The sequence below is a fragment of the Solea solea genome, chromosome 2, assembly GCF_958295425.1.
Source record: "Solea solea chromosome 2, fSolSol10.1, whole genome shotgun sequence".
NCBI classification, from domain to species: domain Eukaryota; kingdom Metazoa; phylum Chordata; class Actinopteri; order Pleuronectiformes; family Soleidae; genus Solea; species Solea solea.
Genome location: NC_081135.1, coordinates 37,656,678 through 37,682,975, shown reverse-complemented (window position 1 = coordinate 37,682,975; position 26,298 = coordinate 37,656,678). Strand labels below are relative to the sequence as shown.

Here is a 26,298-nt window from a genome sequence, read left to right as displayed (position 1 = left end):
AGCATCTGCCAAGACAGGTTGTGGTGAAAGGAAACATGGGGGACAGAGGAGAGGTGGCTTTTGTTTTTAAAACTTGATCCAGATGTACAAATGTGTGTTCAACTATAAAATAAAACTTAAGGTAATCACTATTTTGACAAATAAATATATCTAGATTCCTCTGAAATATTAAAATAATGTTTTGAGCCGGCTGTGATGATGTAAAGTTCAATTTAAAAAAAACATGTTTATGGTGTAAAATTAGTCGATAAATAACAAAAAAAAGAGAGAGAAATAACAATATATAACTTGATATTAAGTGACGGACCACACACATACACAAAGAAACAGAACTATCCCTTTAAATGTATCAATCATTTCTTAAAATGAACCCTGCAGATGTGTTATCTGTGTCTTCTGAAAACGACATCATTATTTTATCACATGAGGAAAAAAAAAACTGTGTCGGATAAAAACCTGATTTCATCCTTTCTGTGAAAATACAACGTTTTAACATCATCTCAATTCAATTCTTTAAGAATGTTGTCGAGCAGGAAACTGAATGTGTGTGTGTCACAGGTAACCGTGGCAACCGCCCCCAGCGCCCGCTCTGCATGTGTGCAGGAGGCCAGCAGGAGACGTGTTCACGTGTTCCAGCCGAGCAGCTCTTTATGATCATCAGCTGGAGTCTGATGCTCACTGATGCTGGAGCACAGGTGACACAGGTGTGTGTCTGTGTGTGTGTGTGTGTGTGTCTGTGTGTTCCAGTGTGTGTGTGACTGTGTGCTTTGAAAAGGGGTGCAATGTTTTTTTCCACTCATCCTGAACCAGCGCCCCCTCCTGGTCAGACTAGAAGCATGGGGCATTATGGGGGATTTTGTTTGTGTCCCGTGAGGAAGACAGGTGTCCCCAAATGTAGGTCCCCACAACTTCCCCACTCCCCAGCCCCTTACCTTTACCTTAACCTTAACCTTAAGGTCTAACCCTAACCCTTAACTTAACCCTAATCTAAACCCAATTCTAACCCTAACCCTAAAGCCAGGTCTTAGATGTGAGGACCGGACTAAATGTCCCCACAAAGATAGGTCTGTATGTTTTTGGTGTGTGTGTGTCTGTCTGTCTGTTTCAGGTATTCCTTATGTCATGGGGACCTACATCTGTTCACACAGTCACATCAGAATCAGAATCACAATACTTTTTATGTGTGTGTGTGTGTGTGTGTGTGTTTTGTGAATAGTTTTGGACACACGTGCGTGCTGTGATGAGCAGGAACACTGTGCTCTTTGGCTGCAGTCAGTCGACGACACACAGAGTTTCAGTTATACAACGTTTGTGCTCAATGATATCAGTGTCTGAGCAACAGGAGGAGGAGTCAGGAGGAGGAGGAGGAGGAGTCAGGGGGGAAATATGGATTCATTAATATTGTTTAATATGGACATCCAATCATAGTTGGGAATAAATTAACATTCAATGAAAATAAAGAGTCTTCTATTTATTGAGATCAGAAACTAAACTGTGTCTCTTTAATTCTTATTCTATGATAAAGATTATTATAATATTATTATTGTTGTTGTAGCTCATGTTCTATAAGTTCATTGATTGACATTTATCAAAAGAGCACTCTTAAATTCTCTGACATTTACACCTTTTTTCTTCTTTACATAAACATGTTTTCTCTAATGTTGTTGTTGTTTTGACCAACACACGCACACATACACACACACACACACACACACACACACCGCTGCATCCTCCACGTATTCCTGACACTTCCTGCCTCAGTCTTCACCAACAACTGCAGGAAAGGTGCAGGTCATATGATCGTCAGCAGCAGTTCTTGCAGCTCACATGTCGCCACTTGACTAATCTCTTAAAGACACTCTGATGAGACACTTCCTCCTCTGCTGTCCTGATGTCAAACCAGTCCACTTGTCCAAACAGAGCAGCGTTTAATTATGATTTTCACGTTCTGAAAACAAACAATCCCACTGAAGGGTCATAAAAATAAAAACGTGACCGCTTATTTACAGACAACCACTGAATAAACTTGTTGTGCATAAAGGTCACACAATTAGTAACAGCTGTAAATATCTAATCAGTCACATGACAACAATGCATCTATTTATTTGTTATTTTTACAATCATTTGTTCCTTTTACATCAGCGGCTCGAGGTCAGATCCAAGTTGATCGTGTTCCAGTTCTGAAGTTGGGAAAAAAAAGCACGGACAGAAATTTGTTAACCATTGTTAGCTTTGTTAGCAGTATCAGTCAGTTACAACACTTCTCCACCAGGGATCTCAAATCCAAATTACAGATGTTTTTAAAATAGAAAGTGTTGTGGCCGCGAGTTTGAGACCTCTGCTGTATGTGCCCCCGATTAAATTTCATTTGGCCAATGACTTAAATGTCTCTGTTTTTGATAAAAATGTCTCTCTCTCTCTCTGTTTTTCACGCAGGATGCTCTTCCTGATGCAACTCTCTCATTTGTCCCGGGAGTACACTGGATGTCGTCAATTTAGAGCGTCCAATTAACCCAGTCTATAGGGAGCGATGCTCAGAACCTTGCTCAGAGGTAGTACCCCAGGCCTTGACCTGTCCTTTGTGATTGGAACGGACAACCCTCCGGTTACAAGTCAAGTTCCCTTTTAGTTACCATAAAAATGTGTTCAGTAAAAGTAGCACGGTATTTCTTACTATTGACGCAAGCCGCAGCCTCCTTGGATTCCTATGTTGGGCCTTGTGAGTTTGCTCCGACCCCAGACTTCCCTGGCCAAGTTGTCCAAGTCTGACTGGGGGATCTCCAGGCGCTCCATGGCCAAATGAAAATGGAACTTGTCTTATAATCCTTAGCAAGGTACCAAACCCCCATTGCTACCCGGGCGCTGCTCAGTAGCTGCCTGCTACTCCTAATTCTAGGAAGGTTTCTGGTAGAGGATGGGTTAAATTTAGAGAAGGAATTTCCCCTGTGGGACCAATAAAGGACTGATAATTTAATATCTCCACCTAGTCTTTGGTCTGCAATGAGGTCTCCTCCAATTTGGACCTGCAACCTCCCTAGGGAGGCACCCCTGTGGCATCCGAACCACCTAAACCAGCTCCTTTTCGCAAAGGAATAGTAGCTCTACTCTCCCAGGGATTGTGGTAAAATTTTACTAAGACCCTAGTAAATGTAGAACTTATTCTTCTTGCAAGAGGAACAGACGGCACAGAACATCAAGGCGGTCTGTGCAGTAGTTCCGGGGGAAAGGAGTCACCTTTTGGGTTTTACCCAAACCAACCTGGAGTGGTTGGTTGGTCAGAGAGAGTTTGGGCAAAGAGAAGGACGATATTGGTATGCTGGATTGTCGGTATGTTCCAAGGCTTTATGGAGACATTAGTTCATACATTTCATACAATTTCCCCACTCGAACCCGCAATCTGGTTCTTTCAGTCATGACCCACCCCTCATGACCAATGAAGATGGACCCGGTAGGTCATACCCAGTCACACACTGTCAGATTGCAATGCAGAGTTCAGTGTCTTGCTCAAGGACATATCAACATGTACACTAGCACCAGAGCTGGGAGTCAAACCCAAAACTTTTCAATTGAAAGATGACTTGTGAGGGGAAACGAGCAGGAGGCAGCGGGAGGGAAGGGTGCTTTCCCAAATTTGTTAGAGGGCCTCCAGGTCCGCCTGGAGATCTGGAAGGGCCCAAGATTCAAGACCAGGCTACGGAATGAGAGGCGCACGTACTGTAGATGTTGTGATGCAAGCCATTCTTCTGGGATTTTATTTCATTAGGGGAAGCATATGCTGTGTGAATATGGTGTCACGGTTGCCATGGTGACCATTCTAAATATGGAGAAGTTGGAGCCGCTCGCTGGTTGTCACTGTGTTCATTACTCTGTTGACACGATCACACCTCAGACCGGATGAAGGTGGGGAAAATCCTGGGGATTATAGTCCATCAGAACAATCTCAGGTGCAGGTGTGCAGCTGGATTAGCACAGGGATTAAGAGCAAATTGCAGGCAGTCGCGACGTCACCCTTAACAATCTGAACTCAAGTTTTGACGCCTTAAAATTCACAATTCGGCTCACGCTATATTGACATTTTGGCGATTTTGTGTATCATCTAAACGAGTGGTTCTCGTTCACGTTTTATACGAAGAACGACTTGAGAAAATATTGACCTCTCTCAGTGACACCGTTCTCACCAACGCTGAAATACAGTGGCGTAAATAGGCCGAGGTACGAGACGATAACACACATAATGCACACTCAAGTGTTGGTGTTACTTCAACAACTCAATATTTTCTCAGTTGTTTCTTGATATAAAAAGTTTGGGAAACTCTGGTCTAAGATAAAAAAAAAAGAAAAAGAAAATGAAAAGGCAGCCTGGATATTTGTTTTTCCCCAAAATGTGAGCATGGAAAATCATGTGAGGGAAGAAAACCACTGCGGTTTTGATCAGTCAGGAAAAGAATGACAACATGAATGCGGTCATGAGTCTAGGTTCTCTCCACTGCTCTATATTCACCCTGTCACTCTACATTCTATCACCACTAAATCACCTGAGATAAGATAAAACAAGACAAGATAAGATAAGATAGGATTATAAGAAAAATAAGATGAAAAGTGTAATACCATGTAAAATATAAACATTATAAAGGTGAAACATGTGCAGGTTTTTTTAAATTATTATTAAGAGTTATTATTTTTTAAATCAACAAACAACCTTGTATTTTTTACTTTTTAATTCTATTTATTTGAATAGGAGCTTTTGCAACATACGTGCATATAGTTTATATCTTAATTATTATCTATATCATTCTTGTTTATATGAATATTTTGTCTTTATTTTGTGAGTAACAACCTCATAATTATTTGCCTCATAATTGCTGAAATTTTTAAACAAAACACTTTTATCATTATTATTTGTCATTTGCAGCTGGCAATGATTAAAAAGATTTGATGTAAATGTATATTTCTATAAGGTTTCATCACTGTTATTTAAATTTTTTTAATGTTGCATAAAAGCGAGAAGGAAACACCTTTTAATCTCAAAAAAAGCCATCATACATTTTACTTGAGTCTTTTTTTCTATATTCTGTATTTTATATCTTCATTATCTATCTATATGTTTCATATTATATTTATTATTAAGGGAATGGCTTTTAATATTAAGAAGTTTAATTTCTTGGAAAGCTGTAGAATGACGTCATGAGCCAGTGACTCATTTCCCTGAAACCCCATTATATATTCCTACTGTGTGTGTGTGTGTGTGTGTGTGTGTGCACATGCATGAGCGGTGTCAGGAGAAGGAGAGGCAGCTCAGCTCTGATTGATAAGATAAAAGTGCTGATAATGTCACACCGTGATATAAGCTGCACATGTGTGCAGACATGAACAGGCACATGTGTCTCACACACACACACACAGAGCTGTTTTTATATCTTAGTGAGGACACATCATAGACATAATGCCTTCCCTAGTCCTTTACCCTAACATAATAATCATCACAACTAAATGCCTAGCCTTAACCCATAACCCAACCCGAACCTAAAACCAATTCTAACCCTAAAACCAGGTCTTAACCCCAAACAAGCTTTTGTCCTCACAAAGATATGAATACACGCACACACACACACACACACACACACACACTTACTTAACCTCAATCATAACTACTACTGTTCTAACCTTAACTTTAACCTAACCATACACGTCTTCACCTTAAAATGTAATAATTTACATTATGGGAACTTGATTTTTGTCCTCATAAGGTAGACAAGTCCCCATAATGTGACTGTGTAATCAGATTCCCCAGGTCCCCACAACATGAGTAATACCTGGAACACACACACACGTGCGCGCACACACACACACACACACACAGAGAACTCATTGTATGACATTATGAAAGAAACGGGATCGACCCACATTTCACACACTTACATCACGTTTTATGTTTGAAACTTAAATGTAAGGGTGTGTGTTTGTGTGTGTGTGTGAACACATGAGGTGACATGGGTGAATTGTTTTAATACTGTAGATGTTCAGTCTTCATTTATAATCATAGGTTTTCTTATTGTCATGTTAACACCTTAGTCCAACTAAAATCGAGCTAGTCTTAGTCCGATTACTACTGCGCGTATGCACTTAGTCAGACTAGACTTGGACTTCTCCACCACATGTATCCTTGGACTCGGCAAATTGTCTTAGTCGGACTATGGCCTTAGCCGATTAAACTGTGTGTGTAAATGTACTGAGTGTAGTACTCAGTACATTTAGTACTCCATGAGTAGTCCTCATGGAGACCTAATGAATCCTAATGTTAGGGTACAAATTAGGGAAATTTTTTTTTCAAATGTCAAAGTCAGATTTTAGTCAGACTACGATGATAATTCGGTTTCCCTAATGTCGCGTAAACAAGTTAGTCCAACTAAAATCGAGCTAGTCTTAGTCGGGTTAACATACCCGGATAACGGATACGATTCATAGTCCGATTACTGCATTTATACACTTAGTCAGACTGGAGTTGGACTTGTCGTTCTGCACATGCACCAAAATGTCCTCCCTGGAATTTTGAGAGTGCAGGAGAACAGTATTTCTGATTTTCCTCCAAGTACCACCAGTGGAAGCTTGCGTACCACTGGTGGTACACGCACCACACTCTGAGAACTGTAGTTCGAGAAGATAATATGCAGTTGCAGCAGTTCCAGCCCTTGGCCTGAGCCCCAGCTTATATAAAGCCTTACATAAACAATACACCAATCCCTCATCCAGACACAGTCAAACGGAAATCACACATTTCACATGTTTCAATATCACGTGTTAAACTAGATTGTTTAAATAAATAAAAAATAAAAAAAGCGGAGCATTGTGTTAGTTTTGTTGACGTGAGTTCAAAAACTAACTCATGTGCTGTCGTCACTGTGAGCGGGTTATACAATAACATTGCGTTATATAAGTGAGCCACTTAACGGGCCAATGGGCGCGCGGCACTCGCGTCACGTGACGCCGCGGGCACGCTCGGGCGAATCGCATGAGATCCAAAGAGGCGACAACAACCTTTAGCAGCTTTGAAGCTAGCCGGCTAGCGTCCGAGATGGAGCGCCCCGACCTCCGCTATGGAGGCTCCCCTTTCGCCGGGGCTTGTTTTTACGGCTTCTAAATGGGAGGACACGACACACACGGATGCGTGGAGACACACCAGCTTTTCGGACCTATTTGAGGACAAGTGTCTCCCCACATTCTCCGGAGTCGGACGCTGGTGGGTGAAGCAACTGTTAGCATTAGCTGCCTAGCTCGCTGCGCCGCTGCTCTCGGGAACGGCTGCGGTTCTGCTGGAGCAAACGCGAGCCTGTTTCTGGATGGGTTTTTACTCATAATGTTAATATTATATCAACTTTTTGGCACCGCCAACTTTTAAAATAACAATTAAAGTTCACATTTATGTAGCGCAAAGTGCTGTTTGCGCTAGAGAGCGTTTGTTAAATTAAGCTTCTTACTCGCTAATGTTAAGCGCAGAGGATTTTCAGCTCCGGAGACTCTAACAACACATTAATTATATACAAATATATATATTTTTTTTAATGACATTATTCTGGGATTCTTCTGTTTGTTCGTTTTTAGTTTTTGGACTTAAATAAACAGCCTTTACAAGAGGAAAACTTCATAACATTCGCACATTAAAGGGTTGTGTTTTTGTAATTTTTTGCGCAATCGTTTAAAATTTAAAAGTGATTTTTTTTCTGATACTGAAAGCGACAACACACAGAATAATTGGTTAGATCTGAATTCATGGTGTTTTTGTTAAATGAATGGTTATAACTTTGCCATATAAGAGAGTTTTTGACATTTTCCTTTAGCTACAATTCTTTAAATTCTGTGTTTGAAACGAACTAAACTGTTTAAAATTGGTTCATATTTGTGTGTTTTTATTGTGAAGTTTGGTTTTAATCCAGATTTGAATCCGTGTTGCCAATGGCTGGTGGAGCAGGAGGTTGAGCTGCTTCTCCAGTATGTAAATAAAAACAGAGACGTGGCTCCTGCCAGCAGCCATATCTACTGTCAACACAGCTGGAGAGCCAATGGAGCTCATTTTAGTTCATTTTAGTGTTTTACAGACGTTCTATTTTGCACGGCTTGACTGGGAATTATTCCTAACCTAGTTTCAGGGTCCAGATTTGTCATGGGAGACGTTTTAATGGCAGTGAAGCTGCTTTTCTTTGAGGTATTTGTAAGTGATTGGGCAGATAAAGGTAATCAATGTTTCTTTTTTGGGTGTAAACCCTGATTATTATCACCTAAAAGCATTAAGATAAGGAGATTCATTGGGGGAGATTTGATTGTTGGCATTCTCAATCTTAAAGTCTCTCAAGGACACAAGCTGAAAATGGTTTGAATTCCTTCCTCGGGTTGAGAGCACGGGCCAAAAACGTCTACTTATTCTGCTCGTACGTCCTGAAATGTTTTGTTATTACTTAAAAAACATATGTCCTCAATTTCTCCATGGCTAAATTCAACTGGGCATGAAATTAGGTAAGTGAAATCATATTTAAATTGATAAATATATTAGTTTAATATAAAACTAAATGAATTATGGCTCGTCACAAAGCATGGACAGGAACCTCCAGTACAATAGATCCACTGATTAACCTGAATTAAAAAAAAAACCTTTATATATTATGGCCTTTTTTGACTCTAAAAGAACAGGTTTAGTGTTTTTTATTTAACTCATGATGTCTAACATGTGGTGGTGGTCTCTAGTTTGGCGATCTTCATCTGATCTAGTGTGAAGAACCTTTTCTAGAATGACTTCCAGCATTTCTGTTTTAAAATTTAATTCTGATCGGGGGAGTTTGGTCTGTTTTTTTTTTTTACAACAGACTTGTCAGTGAACCAATCCGAGTGAGGAAGATGGAGACCGGGATCAGGCCTCACCAGGGCGAGATCTTCGTCCACCCGCTCTCCAACCCTGGAGCTGCGGGAATCTGTCCCGAGATGCTGGAGGTGGCGGAGGAGGCCACCCGGGCCGGAGACTTCGCCTTTGCTGCAGAGATCTACAGCTCACAGCTTGCTGACCTGCAGCAGCCGGATAGAGGCTTGTGTCTGAGGAAGGCCGACTCTCTGGCCCGGGCTGGACGCATATCTGAGGCGCTGGACTCTTACTGCACGGCGGCCAGTCTTTGTAAACTACGGCCGGAGGAGCTTCCACTCCTGGTGGAAACCATCGCCCGGACTGTGCGCGAGAAGGAGCTGGGCCTCACTGGGACAATAAACGGCCACTGTATAAGCAGCAGCAGTAGTAGTGGGGAAGATGGGTTTGAAAGTAGTGGGGAATGTGAAGAAGACGAAGCCCTGGACTTGTTCTCCTGTCGCCTCTGCAAGTGTCTCCTCCACGAGCCCACCACCGTGGAGTGTGGACACACTTTCTGCAAGCACTGCTTGGACGACGAGGCCGTCGCAGACTGCGTGCAGTGCCGGAACAAGCTGCCGAGTGCGCGTCGGGTCAACGTGGTTCTCAGCGGGCTGTTGGACAAACTGTTTGCAACCGAGAGCAAAGCTCGTGGCCTGTGGCTGGAAGGAGAGGTGCTGTGGAAAAAACAGAGCCTCTCTGATGCTCTGGAGAAGTACAATGCTGCCGTGGATCTAGGTAAGAAAACACACACACACACACACGCATTCATGTGAACAGTGAAAACAAACATCATTTTAAAATCTTATTTTAGGTTTTTGAATTCTTCAAATCCAGTGAAGAGTGCAGTGTAAAACACAGGTGACCTACTTTCTCCAGTCTGTCTGCATGGTGTCGTTGGCGCCCCCTACCATATTTAGACTGTACTGAGGTCGAGTGTTATGTGACTTCATTACCTAAGTAACACACTTCTCTTTTTCTGTTCATTCTCTGCCCCTATTGTGTTTTTATATAGAATCTTGATAGGAAAGAAAACAGTGTCGGAGTCTTTTCTGGTCACAATAGACTGAGTATTTATTCAAATCTCCCTGTTTTCCCACTCATTTTAATCACAATGTGTTGCATTCATTTACATAATGCCAACCTAATTACAAGATGAGAGTGGCCGTTGTCATGAGATATCTCCTCGTTTTACGAATTGTTACGAGCTGCAGCTCATTATTTTCTGATTTCTTTGTTCTAATTGTATGTCTATGCTGAAAATATTAAGATTAAGAAGCTGAGAAACCAGAGAACTTGTTTTATTCATTAGGAAAAACACTACAATTGTTAACAACCATTAATAATCAGTTAATGGAATAATCCCAGAAGCTCTGTTAATGATTTATTCCCTTGTGGCTGTCATTAGAGTTTGACCTGTATATGCTGAAGTCAGTCGTAAGTGTGGTTTCTTGTGGTAAAATATAACAAATGATCCAAACAACATTTGTTATAACAAAAGTGAAGTGATTTAAGCAGCATTTATATTTAAGTTTCTGAGAATACAAATGTGTAATAATTGGCACAGTAATGATGCAATAATCCGCCCATGTCTGCTACTAAATTAACGGCAAACCGGTTAATCCATCCACTTGTGGTTGTCTCGGTTTCAAAACAAGTGTTTTGCATGAATTGGCTGCGCACAGATACAGAATGTTCTGTGCCCTCTGCTCATTACATAAAAGCAGCAGCAGCGGCGGTGGTGGTGGTGTGTTTCATAAACTCTGTGCCAGGGCGAGTCTCATGTGGCACAATTTAAATCCTCAGAGAAAGATGAACCATGCAGACTCCTCGTCCTCCTCGCCGTCCTCTTCATAGCAGTGTCGCAAACTAAAATGGGTCAAGACAAGCCCCAGGTTTCACTCGTCATATACACAGTTTATGTATTTAAGGACATATTAGGCATCTTATAGAACAAATGCACACACTTTGTCATTTTCAGTCTTGGCGTGGAGTCCTTCCAGATATTTCTGTGTCAGGATCAATATTGATTCATGCCGTCTGTGTTGTGAAGGACACGGAGCAGACAGACGGGCAGAGTGTCTTCACAGCTTTGGTTCCTTGTGTTGGTGTTTTCTCAATAGAAGCAGCAGGAGGCTCCTCTGTGCTCTGTGAGTCAGCAGTGATGAGATGCTGTCACTGCAACAACAGAGCCAGGGAAAACCTGTGTTATGTTTTATATCATCCAAATATCGACGTACATCAGGATATGAATTGGGGTTGAATGGTTTTGAATAAGTAAATCAGAAGGAATGGTAATACTTCAAATGATTACTGTGTGATATTTGTGCAAATCTGTGAGAAACAAGGATGTCGAGCTGAAGCAACTGCTTGATTTCTAAATTAACCGTCAACTCTTTTGAGTGTTTTCTGATTTTTCAGCGTCTTTAATGTGCATAATTTCTGGTTTCTTAACTCCATATGACAAAGAAATCATTGCACAAAACAAAAAAAGACATTTGAGAACATCATCATCATCATTCAGACCCAATATTTTTCAACATTTACTGCCATTTTATGGACCAAACAATTACTCGGTTAATCGATTATGAAAATAATCGTCTTCAGTCTGTAGTATAAGATTGTATAGGTCAAGACAATAATTAATCTAAAATGGTTTGAGCTGTATTTCAGTTAATTGTTCAGCTCTAATATAAATCAAACATATGGCTGCGATATGGATTATGAATAATATTATATATGCTGTGTAACGGACAAGACCCAAGAGCAGAACACTTTACTTTAAGTTATTGACTTAAAACCCATTTAACCCATTTTAGTTTAGGTCCATAGAGTGGAGAAATAACCTGTTTTAAAATGGGCAGGGCTGCAGCTTACGCTTATTTTCCTAATCAAATAATCTGATAATTGTTTTCCCAATTGACCCGTTAGTTGTTTCGATCGTGGGCATTTCCCAAAACCTCAAAAATCATGTTCACAAATGTCCACAAACCAAAATGACTCAGCTGTAAATGATTTCTTTGTTACATGGAGCAAAGAAACCAGAAAATATTCACATTTAAGAAGCTAAAAAATCACAGAAACTTGTTTTTAACTGTGCAAAAATCATGTGACTGTTATTTCTGGACATGTCTTATGTCTCTCCCACTCTGGACTCTCTTCTCCGCCATCTTTATTTTATCTAACTTGCTGTTTCACAACCATGGTCATGTGACACGTTAATCCCACTGAGAACACGCTGCTGCTCTTAGTGGGTCAGCTCCACATCAGTGTTCACCAGCACCATGTGACTGAGACACACGTGACTAATAGTCTCACCTGGTTCAGCCTTCAGGCGTTATACAAACACAAACTGGTGTCTTTTACAGCATCGCCTGTGACAACAGGTAACCAGGACATTTTGTAACCACAAAGTTATAAAAAAAAATGTTTTCATAACATGTTATATATCAGATTACTGTTGAAGCCACACAATGAGTCCATGTTTGCACCCGTTTTATGTGAATATCTGTCTCATATTTGTCATTTCTTCTTATTAATTCAGTTTTTTATTTACATTTGTATTTACAAAAATTGTATTTCCATAGATTTTGTTTCATACTTTCAACACAGATTTGTGTGCATTAAACTTTAAACTAAACCTGAACCAGATAAATCTAATAATTATTTTCATTGTTTATCAGTCTAATGAGTATTTTCTTGCTTAAATTAGTAGTTGTTTGGGCTGTAAAATGTCAGAAAATGTTCCCAAAGAAAAGGATTGATAAAAAGTAGCTGTTCCATACATCCACCAAGAGATTGACTGCCAAATAACGAGCTCTTCTGTATATCCACCAAGAGACTGACTGCCAAATAGTGAACCGTTCTATGCATCCACCAAAAGACTTCCTGCAAAATAATGAATTGTTATATTTATCAATATTTACAAATGTGCTGCCAAATAGTGAGCTGTTCCATATATCCACCAATAGATTGACTGCCAAATAATGAGCAGTTTGAGCCTAAATTTATCAGGAAATCAGATAGTCTGGACTAAAATGAGGGCAATCATAAGATATATGTGCGTATATATATATATATATATATATATATATATATATATATATTTATTGTATTGCTGCTATGTTAAAACAATTTCCCCTTGGGGATGAATAAAGTATTTCTATCCTATTATATATATATATATATATATATATATATATATTTATATATATATATATATATATATATATATATATATATATATATATATATATATATATATTTATATATATATATATATATATATATATATATATATATATATAAAATTAGGATAAATCCTGATAAAGTGTCACATAAATGCAACAGAGTAATATTGATGATCAACCTGCAGCGACATGCTTTACTGTGAAAAGAAAAAGGTCACAGTCAGGTGCTTTGGTGCGTTCCATACCTTTTTCTTTTTTTTTAACGTGCGTTTATGGGAAGTCTGCCATTGGCCAAAATGTGACACACTAACCTGTTTGAGGACAGTTATAAAAGTTATAACCTGTTACAGAGGCGACTGGTCACTTATTATCCATCCATCCATCACCACGACAATAACATTAGTTACATGGCCCTTAAGCAACACGTGAAATGGGTCTCATGTCACATGTAACAGTGTTGACCTACTTTGAGCCAGACCTAGAAAATCTGGTCCAACCCCCTGTCAGGTCTCTGCACTGACCTGATGGTGTGTGTCTGTGTCTGTATTTATTTATTTTAAAAGTGCAACATAGAAGCAGATAAACATACAAAAAAATGAATTAGGGCTGCAACTAACGAGTATTCTTCGTCTTCCCTTAATCTGTTGGTTAATTTCCTGATGAACTGATTAGTTGTTTGGGCCATGAAATGTCAGAGAATTGTTAATAATGATGTTCTCAAATCTTTTGTTTTGTTTGTCCACAAACTAATTCAGTTTTTCTGATTTTGTTTTGTTATTTGGCGCACAACATTTAAGAAGCTTAAAAAACTATGTTAATATTCTAACTAAAAATGTAAACATTGTTTTTATGGAAAGTATTTAAAAAGAACGATATTGGGATTTATATATCGATACAGTTCCCTCCAAGATCTGCTTCAGCTTTATTGGTAACTTTAAATGTTTTAATTACAGTTTTTAAAGCCTTCAAGTGTGTTAATATTTTATTTATCTTGTTTTTTTTAATGAAACTCATTTATTTTCATTGTTAAGACTTAATTTTGATTTTATTCTGTGTTATTTTGGCCTCTATGAATAGAATTATTGTTATCTTAGGTTAATACAAGGGTTGGTTTAGTTTGTAATTGTGGTTAATTCTCCTGGAAATGAATGTAAATCAATAATATAATGAAAAAGTCATTCTGACTGTGTATGTGTTTTATCTCTGCTGTGGTGCACAGCGCCCTCCTCAGGTCGACTGCTGTCTCAGCGCGCCGAGCTGCACATGGAGATGAGGAGCTTCAGTCAGGCGGCGCAGGACGCCGGCAGCCTCTGCACAACTAAACCACTCTGGACTAAAGTGAGTCACTGTTATTTTATTAAATTAAAGAATATATGAATATAAACACATATCATAATAAAAATAATTTTGTGATGGTTGTGGTGATGATCACCATTAAAACTATGTCCTCACTGAGCTGCAAATGTTACTTAACTTTCACATTTTATTCACATTTTGCATCATAGTTTTTTGAGTTTAGTTTTTAAAAGATACAGAATGTTACCGTATTGTAAATAAAAATATAACTTTCAAAAACAGTAACTTATTGTGCAAATTATGACTTGATATTAAGGATAAAAGTTAAATTTAGAAATGTTAACATTTTGTAGAAAAGAAAAAGTATTGACTAGAAGACTAAATAGTCTTTTTTTTTTAACAGAAGAGAGTAGAATAAAACTTTCTAATTGTATATTTTGTATAATTTCAGGCTCATTATCTCAAAGCCACAGCGCTGACTAAAGCAGGTCGCCATGACGAAGCCTTACAGGAGTACATCCTGTGTGTGGCGCTAAAGCCCAACTGGACCAAAGTCAAACTGGAAGCTCAGAAGGTAAGAGAAGAAATATTCGTTGATACATGGATTAATACTCTGTGGTGTAGTTTTTCAAGTGACACAGCTGTACCATTTTCTGTTTTTTTATTTACTTATTGTAGAACAAAAAGGTTGAAAACCTTAGTTATGTTTTTTTTAAATCTTATTTATTTGCCATTTTTATGAACTCTTTCATCTATGTTTATAAATATATCGGGGGGAAAAGGCCTTTAAAGGTCCATTCTGTAAGAATTGGTGACATCTAATGGTGGGACTGCAGATTGCAACAAAAAGGCGGAGTCTTCCATCAATTTTCTTAATTTCTCAAGTGCTTTCAGGGAGCTACGGTGGCCTTTGCAGACCAGAAAGCATGTTCTTCTGCATTTGCATAATAACCCGCTGTTCTGGCTGCTGTACAAACAAGATGGTGGCACAAGATGCCAAATATCTTTTTCTAAAGCTGCAAAAACACATTTAGTTTTCGTATTAAAACAATTTACAAGGATAATTAAGGGTCGTGTATTGAATTTTTGCCCATGAACTTTCTTAGATGTTACAAACTGGACCTTTTTAAAGTGCATTTAATCGTTTTTAAACGTGTTCGATCACCTTGAACTGAGTATCTTTCCCCGTGTTTTTCCACGTGCAGGTCCTCAGCGAGCTCTTCTCGTCCGTGTTCGAGAGCGAGGAGCTGACGACGCCGCTGCATCCTCTGCAGGGAGGGTTGGCCACGCGCCTCATCAAACCCGCGGCTCTGCTCATGTCCCTGAGGCCGCTCACGCAGAAACCAGGCTCCTCCTCCTTGTCCTCCTCCTCCTCCTCACAGGTACAAACACTGAGCAGTTTTTACATTAAGAAAATTGGAGCCTGCATTTACAATAATTGTCCTTCTGTTGTGGACGTGACGTGGAAGGAAACAACTTTCTTTTGAGATTTAAATTTGCATAATGAGTGCAAACATGGCCTCAGGTGAAGAACATTATATTTGACATGTGGGTGTGTTTTTGTCAGCAGGTTCATCTCAGGTGATTCTGTCACTCTAGTGTGAGAATATGAATAAATCCTTTCAGATCTGTTTTACATGGTAGTAATTTAGTCACCAGCTTAACTTGTTTTGGTCTGAAGTCTTTAAGGGTTAGGATTAAACCTGGAAAATGTCTGAAACTAACAAACATATCGCCACCTAGCGTAGCGAAGTCGGACACAATCGTACAATAGTGCACATACACCGGGACGAAGACAGCCGTCCGATTAGCTGGTCTTAGCTCGTGTATTTTAAACTGTATCTTAAATAGAAAACACTGTGGGTATTTTCTATTCACATCCTCACAGAGAGTTTCCCTGGAGCAAAGCGTGACAGACAGATGGATCATCCTTTAATAATCGTCTCACTATGCTCTAATCCAATTTCTCTGTCTCTGTGTCTGTCTGTGTCCGTCTGTCTGTCTGTGTCTCTTCGTGCAGGACTCAGAGTTCAGTGTGACTAAAAACGCCCCCGTGGACAACTCGTCCTCCAGATTCCCGACCAGCAAATCAGACCCGGCTGCAGACGAGGGCTCCACCAAGAGCCTCACCAACGTTCTGGCAGCACTCAGGGCGCCCCCCAGTGGCCTTAAGAGGAAACTCGGCAGTGACGGACCCTCGGCGACCTTCAACCCGCCATCCAAACTCCACAGACCTGGTCTGAGATTTATTTAAAAATACACTGTGATCCCCTGAATATCACTGTCTTCATAAATACTAAACCCATTTCAACCCCCCCCGTTTTCCCCGCTAATAATCGACAGATGTTTTTGTTTACTAAGGGATTTTTGTTAGAATTTGAACAAATCCAGCACTGACAATCTGCCTTTGAATGTGAGGACATGAGAGTTTGAATTAGGTCATGAACACGCTGCCAAAAAATATAATCGTGTTAAAATATCTGTCAATGACGCAGGGAATGAAACAAAGGCAACCGCAATGAGTTCAGGAAACAAACTGTGCTGTACTTGTGATTGTTTTTGGCTCATGGACATGAAGGCGGTAAACCAAACCAGTTTAACTGCTCCAGAAGCCAGAGAACAAACTCAATTACATGCAACACTGCAATACCTGGATTTATGGGGTGTTCGTTACAAGCATTGTGTATAAAATCTTCCATTTTTAAAGACTTGAGATTTATGATCTGACCGGTGCCATGTCGGTTTAAAACAACAAAATCACAACAGGCATTACCTGCGACTAGAGATGACACGATACCACTTTTTCATGACCAATACCAATATCACAACCGTCAGTATCTTATACCGATATCACAACCGTCAGTATCTTATACCGATATCACAAACTTGAGTATCTTATACCGATATCACAAACTTGAGTATCTTATACTGATATCACAACCGTCTGTATCTTATACCGATATCACAAACTTGAGTATCTTATACCGATATCACGAACTTGAGTATCTTATACCGATATCACAAACTTGAGTATCTTATACTGATATCACAACCGTCAGTATCTACTGATATCACAACCGTCAGTAACTTATACCGATATCACAACCGTCAGTAACTTATACCGATATCACAAACTTGAGTATCTTATACTGATATCACAACCGTCAGTATCTACTGATATCACAACCGTCAGTAACTTATACCGATATCACAACCGTCAGTAACTTATACCGATATCACAAACTTTAGTATCTTATACCGATATCACAAACTTTAGTAACTTATACCGATATCACAAACTTTAGTATCTTATACCGATATCACAAACTTTAGTATCTTATACCGATATCACAAACTTTAGTATCTTATACCGATATCACAAACTTTAGTAACTTATACCGATATCACAAACTTTAGTATCTTATACCGATATCACAAACTTTAGTAACTTAATGCATAAACGCACATATCAGGTCATCACTGGAGTAGAAAGATTTGATTTTATAAATGTAATCACTGATTAAACATGTGATTATAATGTAATAATCTAGCAGTCGTGTTTATTATATGAACAGTGTGATTTTAGTGAAAACAGTTGAACTGTGGCGTTTATATGAGGAGATAAAAAGGTGACCTCATCACGACAGTGGACCATGTTTATTTGTTAGCTGCAGACACAGTAAAATGCAGGAATTTATCGTTTTGAACACAGGATTTAAAATGAAAACACACAAACAAACGCAATCAAACTCAAATCAATTTTCTTGATGTTTCGATTGTTTCTTTTGTGCAGACGAGGGGAGTGGCGCTCAAAGTGTCCCTGTGAGAGGAGGAAGGACGTTTCCTGCTGAGCTGCTGGACAGTGGAGACATGGAATGTTCACTCTGCATGAGGTGACTGCTCACACGCACACACACACACACACACACACACACACCAGGGTTCCCATGCAAACTTGAAATCCTTCATTTGGGTCATTGAAAGTGCTTGATTTTTTTGTACAAGAAAAAAGTGAAGTTGATATCTAGGTAAATGTCTCCCTAGTTTGTTATGACGCCCCCTACTCTTTCCTTGAATTAGTCCTGGAAAGTCCTTGAATTTGAGGGAACTGGTTCTCAAATGCCTCTAAAGGTCGTTGAATTTGAAGGAATTGGTCCTGGATAGTCTTTGAAAAGTCCCTGAATTTGATGCCAACCAAGGTGTGAGAACCCTGTATTTACCAACTACAACTAAGTTTCCAAATTTGAAAAAAAAAAACACTGACTTTGACCAAGATCCAGAGGACAATCACTCGTCCACATGCAGAGTGTGCCGCACATCAATAACATAATTATATTTGACATTTGGTTTTTGTCCTCCAGGTTGTTCTACGAGCCCGTGGCCACTCCGTGTGGACACACTTTCTGCCTCAAATGTCTCGAGCGATGCCTGGACCACAACCACAACTGTCCTCTGTGCAAGGAGAATCTGTCTGAGGTACACACAGTGAGACACACACACACACACACACAGTCCTGTATGAAGACAAACATGTTTAGAATTCACACACACACACAAACTACAGAAGCATTGTATAATATTATTATTAAAACATATACAACATAACATTTTTTAGAAGAAATTCATGTTTTTCTATTTCTCCAACCTTAAAAATTATATTAAAATAGTGTTAATCATAAGTTATTTGTATTTTAAGATTGAATGTTAGTGCACATAGTTACTAATTGATAAATAACTCAAATGGAGCCAGTAATGTTTCAAACTTTGTTGGTTTTGGGCCTAAAATGACTCTAAAATGGAAGTGTGCTGTGAACAAATGACTATTTTAATAATTGTTTAATCCTTTGGTTGTTTTCTTAATTAATAGATTAGTTGTTTGAGTAAATAATCATATTTAAGAAGCTGAAATATCGTAAATCTTGTTTGATTACAAAAAAACACAACAATCGGTTAGTAATTAAGTAATCAATTAATGATTGCAGCCCTAAATGACGTGTATCTGAAGTAGAATTTTTATGTTATTTTGAATGACAACAGTTGTATGGATGTAGCCTTGGATATGGAATTTTATTTTGAAATGTATTTCATGATTCAAAAAAAAATTGTCTCCCTGTGTTTTCATTGCAGTATCTGGCCACCAGGGGCTACAACAAAACCCTGCTGATGGAGGAAGTGCTGCAGCGTTACCTAGGAGACGAGCTGGCAGAGAGGAAGAAGATCCACGAAGAGGAGATGAAGGAGTTGTCCAAGTCAGTTTCACTCACATCTGAAATCCTCTCTCTCTCTTTTGTATTAAAGTTGTAGTTTTTCCTCACACGTGTCTCTGTGTGCGTCGTCTCTCGCAGTTTGAACCAGGAAGTGCCGATCTTTGTGTGCACCATGGCCTTCCCCACCATCCCCTGTCCTCTGCACGTGTTTGAGCCTCGCTATCGTCTCATGATCAGACGATCCATGGAGACGGGGACTAAACAGTTTGGCATGTGCATTTCTGATGAACTCAAGGGATTCGCTGACTACGGCTGTATGCTGCAGGTGATTTGTCTGTCTGTCTGTCTGTCTGTCTGTCTGTCTATCTATCTATCTATCTAGTTAGCTTAAAGATTGTCTATCTAGTTAGCTAAAAATATAATCTATCTAGTTAGCTTAAGGTTAGCTAAAAATATTATCTAACTAGTTAGCTTAAAGTTAGCTAAAATATTAGGTCTCTAGTTAGCTTAGTTAGCTAAAAATATTATCCATCTAGTTAGCTAAAAATATTATCTCTCTAGTTAGCTTAAAGTTAGCTAAAATATTATCTAACTAGTTAGCTTAAAGTTGGCTAAAATATTATCTATCTAGTTAGCTAAAAATATTATCTCTCTAGTTAGCTTAAATTTAGCTAAAATATTATCTGTCTAGTTAGCTTAAAGTTAGCTAAAATATTATCTCTCTAGTTAGCTTAAAGTTAGCTAAAGATATTATCTACCTAGTTAGCTTAAAGTTAGCTAAAATATTATCTCTCTAGTTAGCTTAAAGTTAGCTAAAATATTATCTAACTAGTTAGCTTAAAGTTGGCTAAAATATTATCTATCTAGTTAGCTAAAAATATTATCTCTCTAGTTAGCTTAAATTTAGCTAAAATATTATCTATCTAGTTAGCTTAAAGTTAGCTAAAATATTATCTCTCTAGTTAGCTTAAATTTAGCTAAAATATTATCTCTAGTTAGCTTAAAGTTAGCTAAAAATATTATCTATCTAGTTAGCTAAAAAATATTATCTCTCTAGTTAGCTTAAAGTTGGCTAAAATATTATCTATCTAGTTAGCTTAAAGTTAGCTAAAATATTATCTCTCTAGTTAGCTTAAAGTTAGCTAAAATATTATCTCTCTCTAGTTAGCTTAAAGTTAGCTAAAATATTATCTATCTAGTTAGCTTAAAGTTAGCTAAAATATTATCTATCTGTCTATCGATGTCTCTTTATCTCTCTATCAAATCCAACTCTTTGTCTTATATTCATCTAAATCCAGACTGACCTTGCGTTTCAGGTGCGAGACGTGAAGTTCTTTCCAGACGGTCGCTCTGTGGTCGACACCATCGGCGGGTCTCGCTTCAAGGTCGTCAGTCACGGACAGAGAGACGGATACAACACGGCCAAGATCGAGTACCTGGAAGACAAAAAGGTGAACAGACAGAGAGAGAAAGAGAGAAGGAGGAGTGTGGGTGCGAGTGGCCTGTGTTTGAATCATCCATTTGTCCCTGAAAGCAGCACAAGAGAGAGCTCTTCTTCTGCTGTGCTACATAACATATCACCACACATATAAACATTCATCTGTCCTCTCCTCTCAGGTGGAGGGCGAGGAGCTGACGGAGCTGCTGAAGCTGCACGACGCTGTGTACGATCAGGCCAACAACTGGTTCACGTCGCTGAAGGACAACATGAAGAGTCAGATACACAGCCACTTCGGTCACCTGCCCGGCAGAGACCCCGACCCACAGGTGCGAGTAATCCCAGTCAGTTAAAGTGTCTCTACTGCCTCTCTGTGGTAAAAACCAGCTACTGCATTCTGTGGCACAGGGAAGAAAACACATGGTTTCAGATAACGTGGGATCAGATTCAGGCCTCATTTGAATGTGGAATCAAATCAGATGTAAACGAAGCAGATATTCATCTTTGAGGGCGTCCTCAGGTCTCTGGTCCACTCTTGTGTCACTCTGGTCAAAATCACTTACTCAGTGTTCTTTCCTTCTCTTCCTCTCTCTCTTGTTCAGTCCAGTCCCAGCGGTCCGGCGTGGGCCTGGTGGCTGCTCGCCGTCCTCCCCCTGGAGAACCGAGCACAGCTCACCATCCTGTCCATGACGTCGCTCAAAGGCCGGCTCCTCGCCATCCGCAGAGTCCTCATCTTTGTCACGAGGAAGAGGACGCGGTGATCGATGCAGCAGACTGAGCGGGGAACTCTCGGTCTTCTATGCAGTTCAACAACTCACTCACTCACTCATTCATAGGTCATTGACGCGTGTGACTGGCTGAACTGAACTACCACATGTTTTTTTTTTAAACCAGTGACCTCTCACCCTGTGTTTGCTCATCCGCTTGAGTCCTGTCGCTTCCATTTCGGTCTCGTCTGGATGATATTTTTTCCTCCACTCAACTCTGAATGATCAAAAACCACATCGTGACTCAGCACATGGAGCCAACCTGTAGCTGCTGTGAATGTGTGTGTGTGAATGAGTGAATGAGGCGGACGTTACGGAGGTTTACGAGTGCAGGTCATTCACCGCGTTACAGATACAAACACAGTTTGAGCCGGAGGACGAGCCTGAGCTTCACTGGATGCGTCTTTGTCGCAGGAAACGTGACTTTCTCTTCAGAGTACGCACTGATCGAGCTTTACGGTCGTTATCAAGATAATCGCGAACGAGGAAACCTAACAACACACAAATAAATAAATTGTGTTATTTTTACACTTGTAACATATTTCTGTGACGCTACGTTCGTTTTTGGTCACGTGAATAATGTTTTTCATCAGTTTCCAGAGGATTTCAGAGTCAGAGTCGGCAGGAAATTCCAACAAATCATTTTGTGCATCATTATGTGCGAGGCTTAGCTTTTGCCAAAGTCGTGTTCCGGTGCATCCAGTGAGGCTCAGGACCAAGTTCAGAAAAGCAGAAATCACCTGTTGTTACATAAACAAAGCAGTATTTTTTTTACTTGAGCTGTGACAAAATAGTAATAAGTAAACAAAGCGTCCTGTTACAAACGAGCTGGCACAAAAAACACCAACTTCACCATTGAACTATGAAGCAAACACTCCTGAACACACATGTGAATGTACTTTTATTCTCTCGCTCTCTTCACTACATGGACGGAGTCGTGCTGAACAGCGTCTGCGTCACTTGAAATCTTCCTGCCTGAGCCAAAATTCACCTTTTTACACAAAAACAAACAAACCAACCCTGGCAGCCGCCTCAGCCGGCAGCAGCGTGTACCTCATCGTCTGATGGATAAGTGGTGAGACTCCAGACTCATGTCCCCCACCGTCCCCCGTCCTTCACCCTCCCTGTGAACAAACTGTCCACAACACTGTGCTCCACATGTCCTGAAAGACGACGTAGAAGAAGCTTTGTCCTCTCGGATTCACCGGATCTGGATTGTTTTATTCTGTCCTGTTGTAGCAGAACTCTGGACTTAAACTACAGACTTGGTTTTAGTTTTGTTTTCCTTTTTTTTTTATTTGTTTGTTTATATTCTCTTAACTATGAACCTGAAGTGTAAATGTGTGGTGAACTTTTGAAGTTGGGTGATTTCTATGTATATCAATGTTACTCTGAGGCCTTTTTAATGTTTTATTTAAGAAAAACTGTCTCTCTTTCTTTCTTTCTTTCTCTCTCTCTCTCTGTCCCTTGAATTTCTTCTCTCCCAGTGCATTTGAACGCATCACATCTCAGTCACCGCGCTCTGAAGTAGACGTCAAAGTGTTTCTCACCAAGACACAGAATGAATCCTCAACTGTGTGTGTAAAAAATGGACGTAGTGAAGCCCGCGAAGTAGTATTTGACCACCAGGGGGCGACTGTAAGAATTTGAATGCAAGTCGATGAGACAATAAGCTTTAGTTTCAACTTCCGCAAGAGAAAAGTGGTGTCCGTTTTGGAAAATATGTTTACATTTTTAAGGAAAATGAACGTCACATATGAGAGGACCCACTTTTCAATAACAATCCTGCGAATTTCGTTGTAACTTTGTGACAAATTTACGTTTGTAAACCCTAACCCGTTTGTTATTTATTTTGAACCGGTAAACAAATTATTTCTATAAAAATGTCATTTTAGACATGTTATTAAAAAACATGACACTTTGTTTGGGGACCGCAAAAAAAGTCTCCCTCGACCCATCTGACGATCCCTTAGCCACTGTTTGGGAACCCCTGCACTATGTACTACCTCCGTTTTAATTCACCCTCTCGTTATCGTTGTTTGTTTTCTATTTTTAACTCAATGTTGTCACTACGATAAAAACATGATCGCGAACATGTTTTGTCTCTAAAATGCGACTTTTTAATTTTATGACCATGTTTAGAGCACCTTTGTTTCTGTTTTTCCCCTGTACGTTTGAGTTCCAGATTTTGTTTTGGAACCAATACACGATCTTCATTACCATTTTTTTTGTTTGTCAAAATTAAAGTGGCTATTTCTCAAACGGCTCAAGTGTAGCGAACTGCAAATGCTGCGATTTTAGGATAGTCCTCATGTAGTAGATTTGACTCTGGGTTTACGATTTAACTGTCATCTGTCATAAATGTTGGTCTTTGTCTCTGCGTTTTAAAGCAGTGGTTCTAAAAGACTGGGTCGGGACCCAGATATGGGTTGCAGGAAAAATCTATGGGTCCCTAAGGAGATGAAAATGTAGTTAATTAACTAAACTTTCAGTTACTAATTCGGAATGATACGACTTTGCATAGAAAGTTTCAGAAACACTCGTATATCATGTTTTATTTTAAGCTTTATACGAAGGGATTTTTACTCTGAATCCCGACTTTAAAACTACATTTTGAGTTAAATTTAAAATATCAGACAGAACAAAATCGCAAACACCTCGTTGCCTCAAGTTTTTTGTGAGTTAGTAAATTGTGTAAATATGGTTGTTAACACTTTTATAAGTTGTTAAATACTCAAGAAACTCATTATTGACAGGTTTTTATTGAAAAAAAATAAAAATGAAAATAAAATTTTTAGATTCATTGTCTCACTATTTGGCAAGACCACGTTTCTGCTTGCAACCCTCAATTTATTTTCTTACACATTTTCTCCGACTGTAACAAATGACTTATGAGCTCATTGTTATGAGTAAAACATTGATAGATATTTGATCAGTTACGACACCATTTTGATGTTTATTACACGTTAATAACCTAATTATAAACATGCATAGTCGTTTATAAAGGTTTTCTTTCCTTAAAGTCGTACCCAGCTCTGTTTTGAAACCACTAAACATTTAGCTGCTGTTGTAAACATCGCAGGTTTCGGGTGATTCCGAACATCGGCCTCCGTGCGCGAGGATCCTTTTTGTTCTGATGGGAAACTTTATCGAAACTTTATCGTGAACATTTTCTCGAGGGAATCATCAACGAGTCAAAGTCGTAGTTTGTAGAACAGCTGTGTGATTTATTAGCGCGAGTGTGTGTGTGTGTGTGTGTGTGTGCGTGCGTGAAAATGTAACTGGGTCTCCTGTAAAATTCTGTTCCTTCCAGATGTTTGTGAGTCCACTGCAGTCGCTGGCTCTGCACAGCAGGGGGAGCTGTGTTGACAATGTGCTGCATTTCCCTTGGTTTTGTTGCGGAGGGGAGATATTGATACCTATTTTTTATGGAAAATAAAGAAAGTCACATATTAACTCCGTTCTCTCCCTCTCTCTCTCTGTTTCAGGTCAAATGTTTCTTTTTACGGAAGTAAAATAATAAAAATATAGGGTAATTTTCCAAATATGTCAAGTATTAAAAGTATAAAGTCTCTTCATCTACGGAATGAGATTATGGAAACGAAATACAGACACTCAGAAAGAAGATGGAATTATGGGATTAAAGTCCTAATTCTGAGGCAAAAACCCTTTTTTAAAATCTGAATTCTGAGGAAAAATAATGATAGAGAAAAGTCATTTATTCAATGTTTTTTTTCTCTTTTTGAGGGAAAAACAATCACTTGGAACCAATGTAAAAAAAACTGCTTAGTTGTAATTTCTCCCAAAAACTAAACGCACTTAAGAATGAAATAGCAGTGGTATGGCACCACCTATTGGCCAAAATCAGTATTACAACAACAGACACTTCATCTTCAAAACCAAGAACCTGTTGTAGCCAAACTTTTTCTTCATTCACTTGAGTGGAATCATTTATTTTTCCTCATCTCAAAAAAATTATTAAAATTATCCCTAAAATGAATGAAAAATAAAGAAAATGTGCTCTGTGTATTTTATAATATATCATGTAATTAGTTGGTTGGTCGCAGTAAAACCTGATTTTTCTGTCTCTGAGTTTTATTCTAGTTTTCAGTGTGAAGCTGTTGCTGGGCAAAGACACTTTCTGGGATGTTGTTATATAAAATCCTCTGTGGGCTGTGAGACAGTGGTGTGTGTGGACCACAAGGGGGCAGTGTTTGTTAATAAAATGTCAGGTGGAACAAACGCAGGGCCATTGAGTTCATGCAGGGTTCACACTGAGATCACTGATAAATCACACTTAGATTTTTTAAAAATGACAAGTTTTAGTTTTAAAACTAAGACAATGATGAGTTTTATTACATTTTATAAATGTGAGTGAGTTATTTTCATAAACTATAAACACAGCAGTGACACAGATGCTGAAAGTCTCATGTGCTGGGATTAATATTGATGAAGGAGTGACAGAGGAGGAGGAGAGAGTGAGGAAAGTATTTTAGTCGTCTATGGAAGGAGATTA

The 26,298-nt window shown here is 39.1% G+C and overlaps 1 protein-coding gene across 1 annotated transcript; it reads left to right on the top strand.

Moving 5' to 3' along the window:
* Positions 1-7,021: 7,021 nt before the first annotated feature.
* Positions 7,022-25,238, top strand: lonrf2 (LON peptidase N-terminal domain and ring finger 2). The gene is made up of 13 exons (XM_058621491.1): positions 7,022-7,237; positions 8,856-9,622; positions 14,294-14,412; positions 14,822-14,944; positions 15,576-15,752; positions 16,391-16,607; positions 18,164-18,263; positions 18,732-18,846; positions 19,498-19,619; positions 19,716-19,902; positions 20,894-21,028; positions 21,195-21,344; positions 21,618-25,238. The coding sequence occupies exons 2-13, from the start codon at positions 8,887-8,889 to the stop codon at positions 21,774-21,776; spliced, it is 2,340 nt and encodes a 779-aa protein (XP_058477474.1). The 5' UTR covers positions 7,022-7,237; positions 8,856-8,886; the 3' UTR covers positions 21,777-25,238.
* Positions 25,239-26,298: the final 1,060 nt, after the last annotated feature.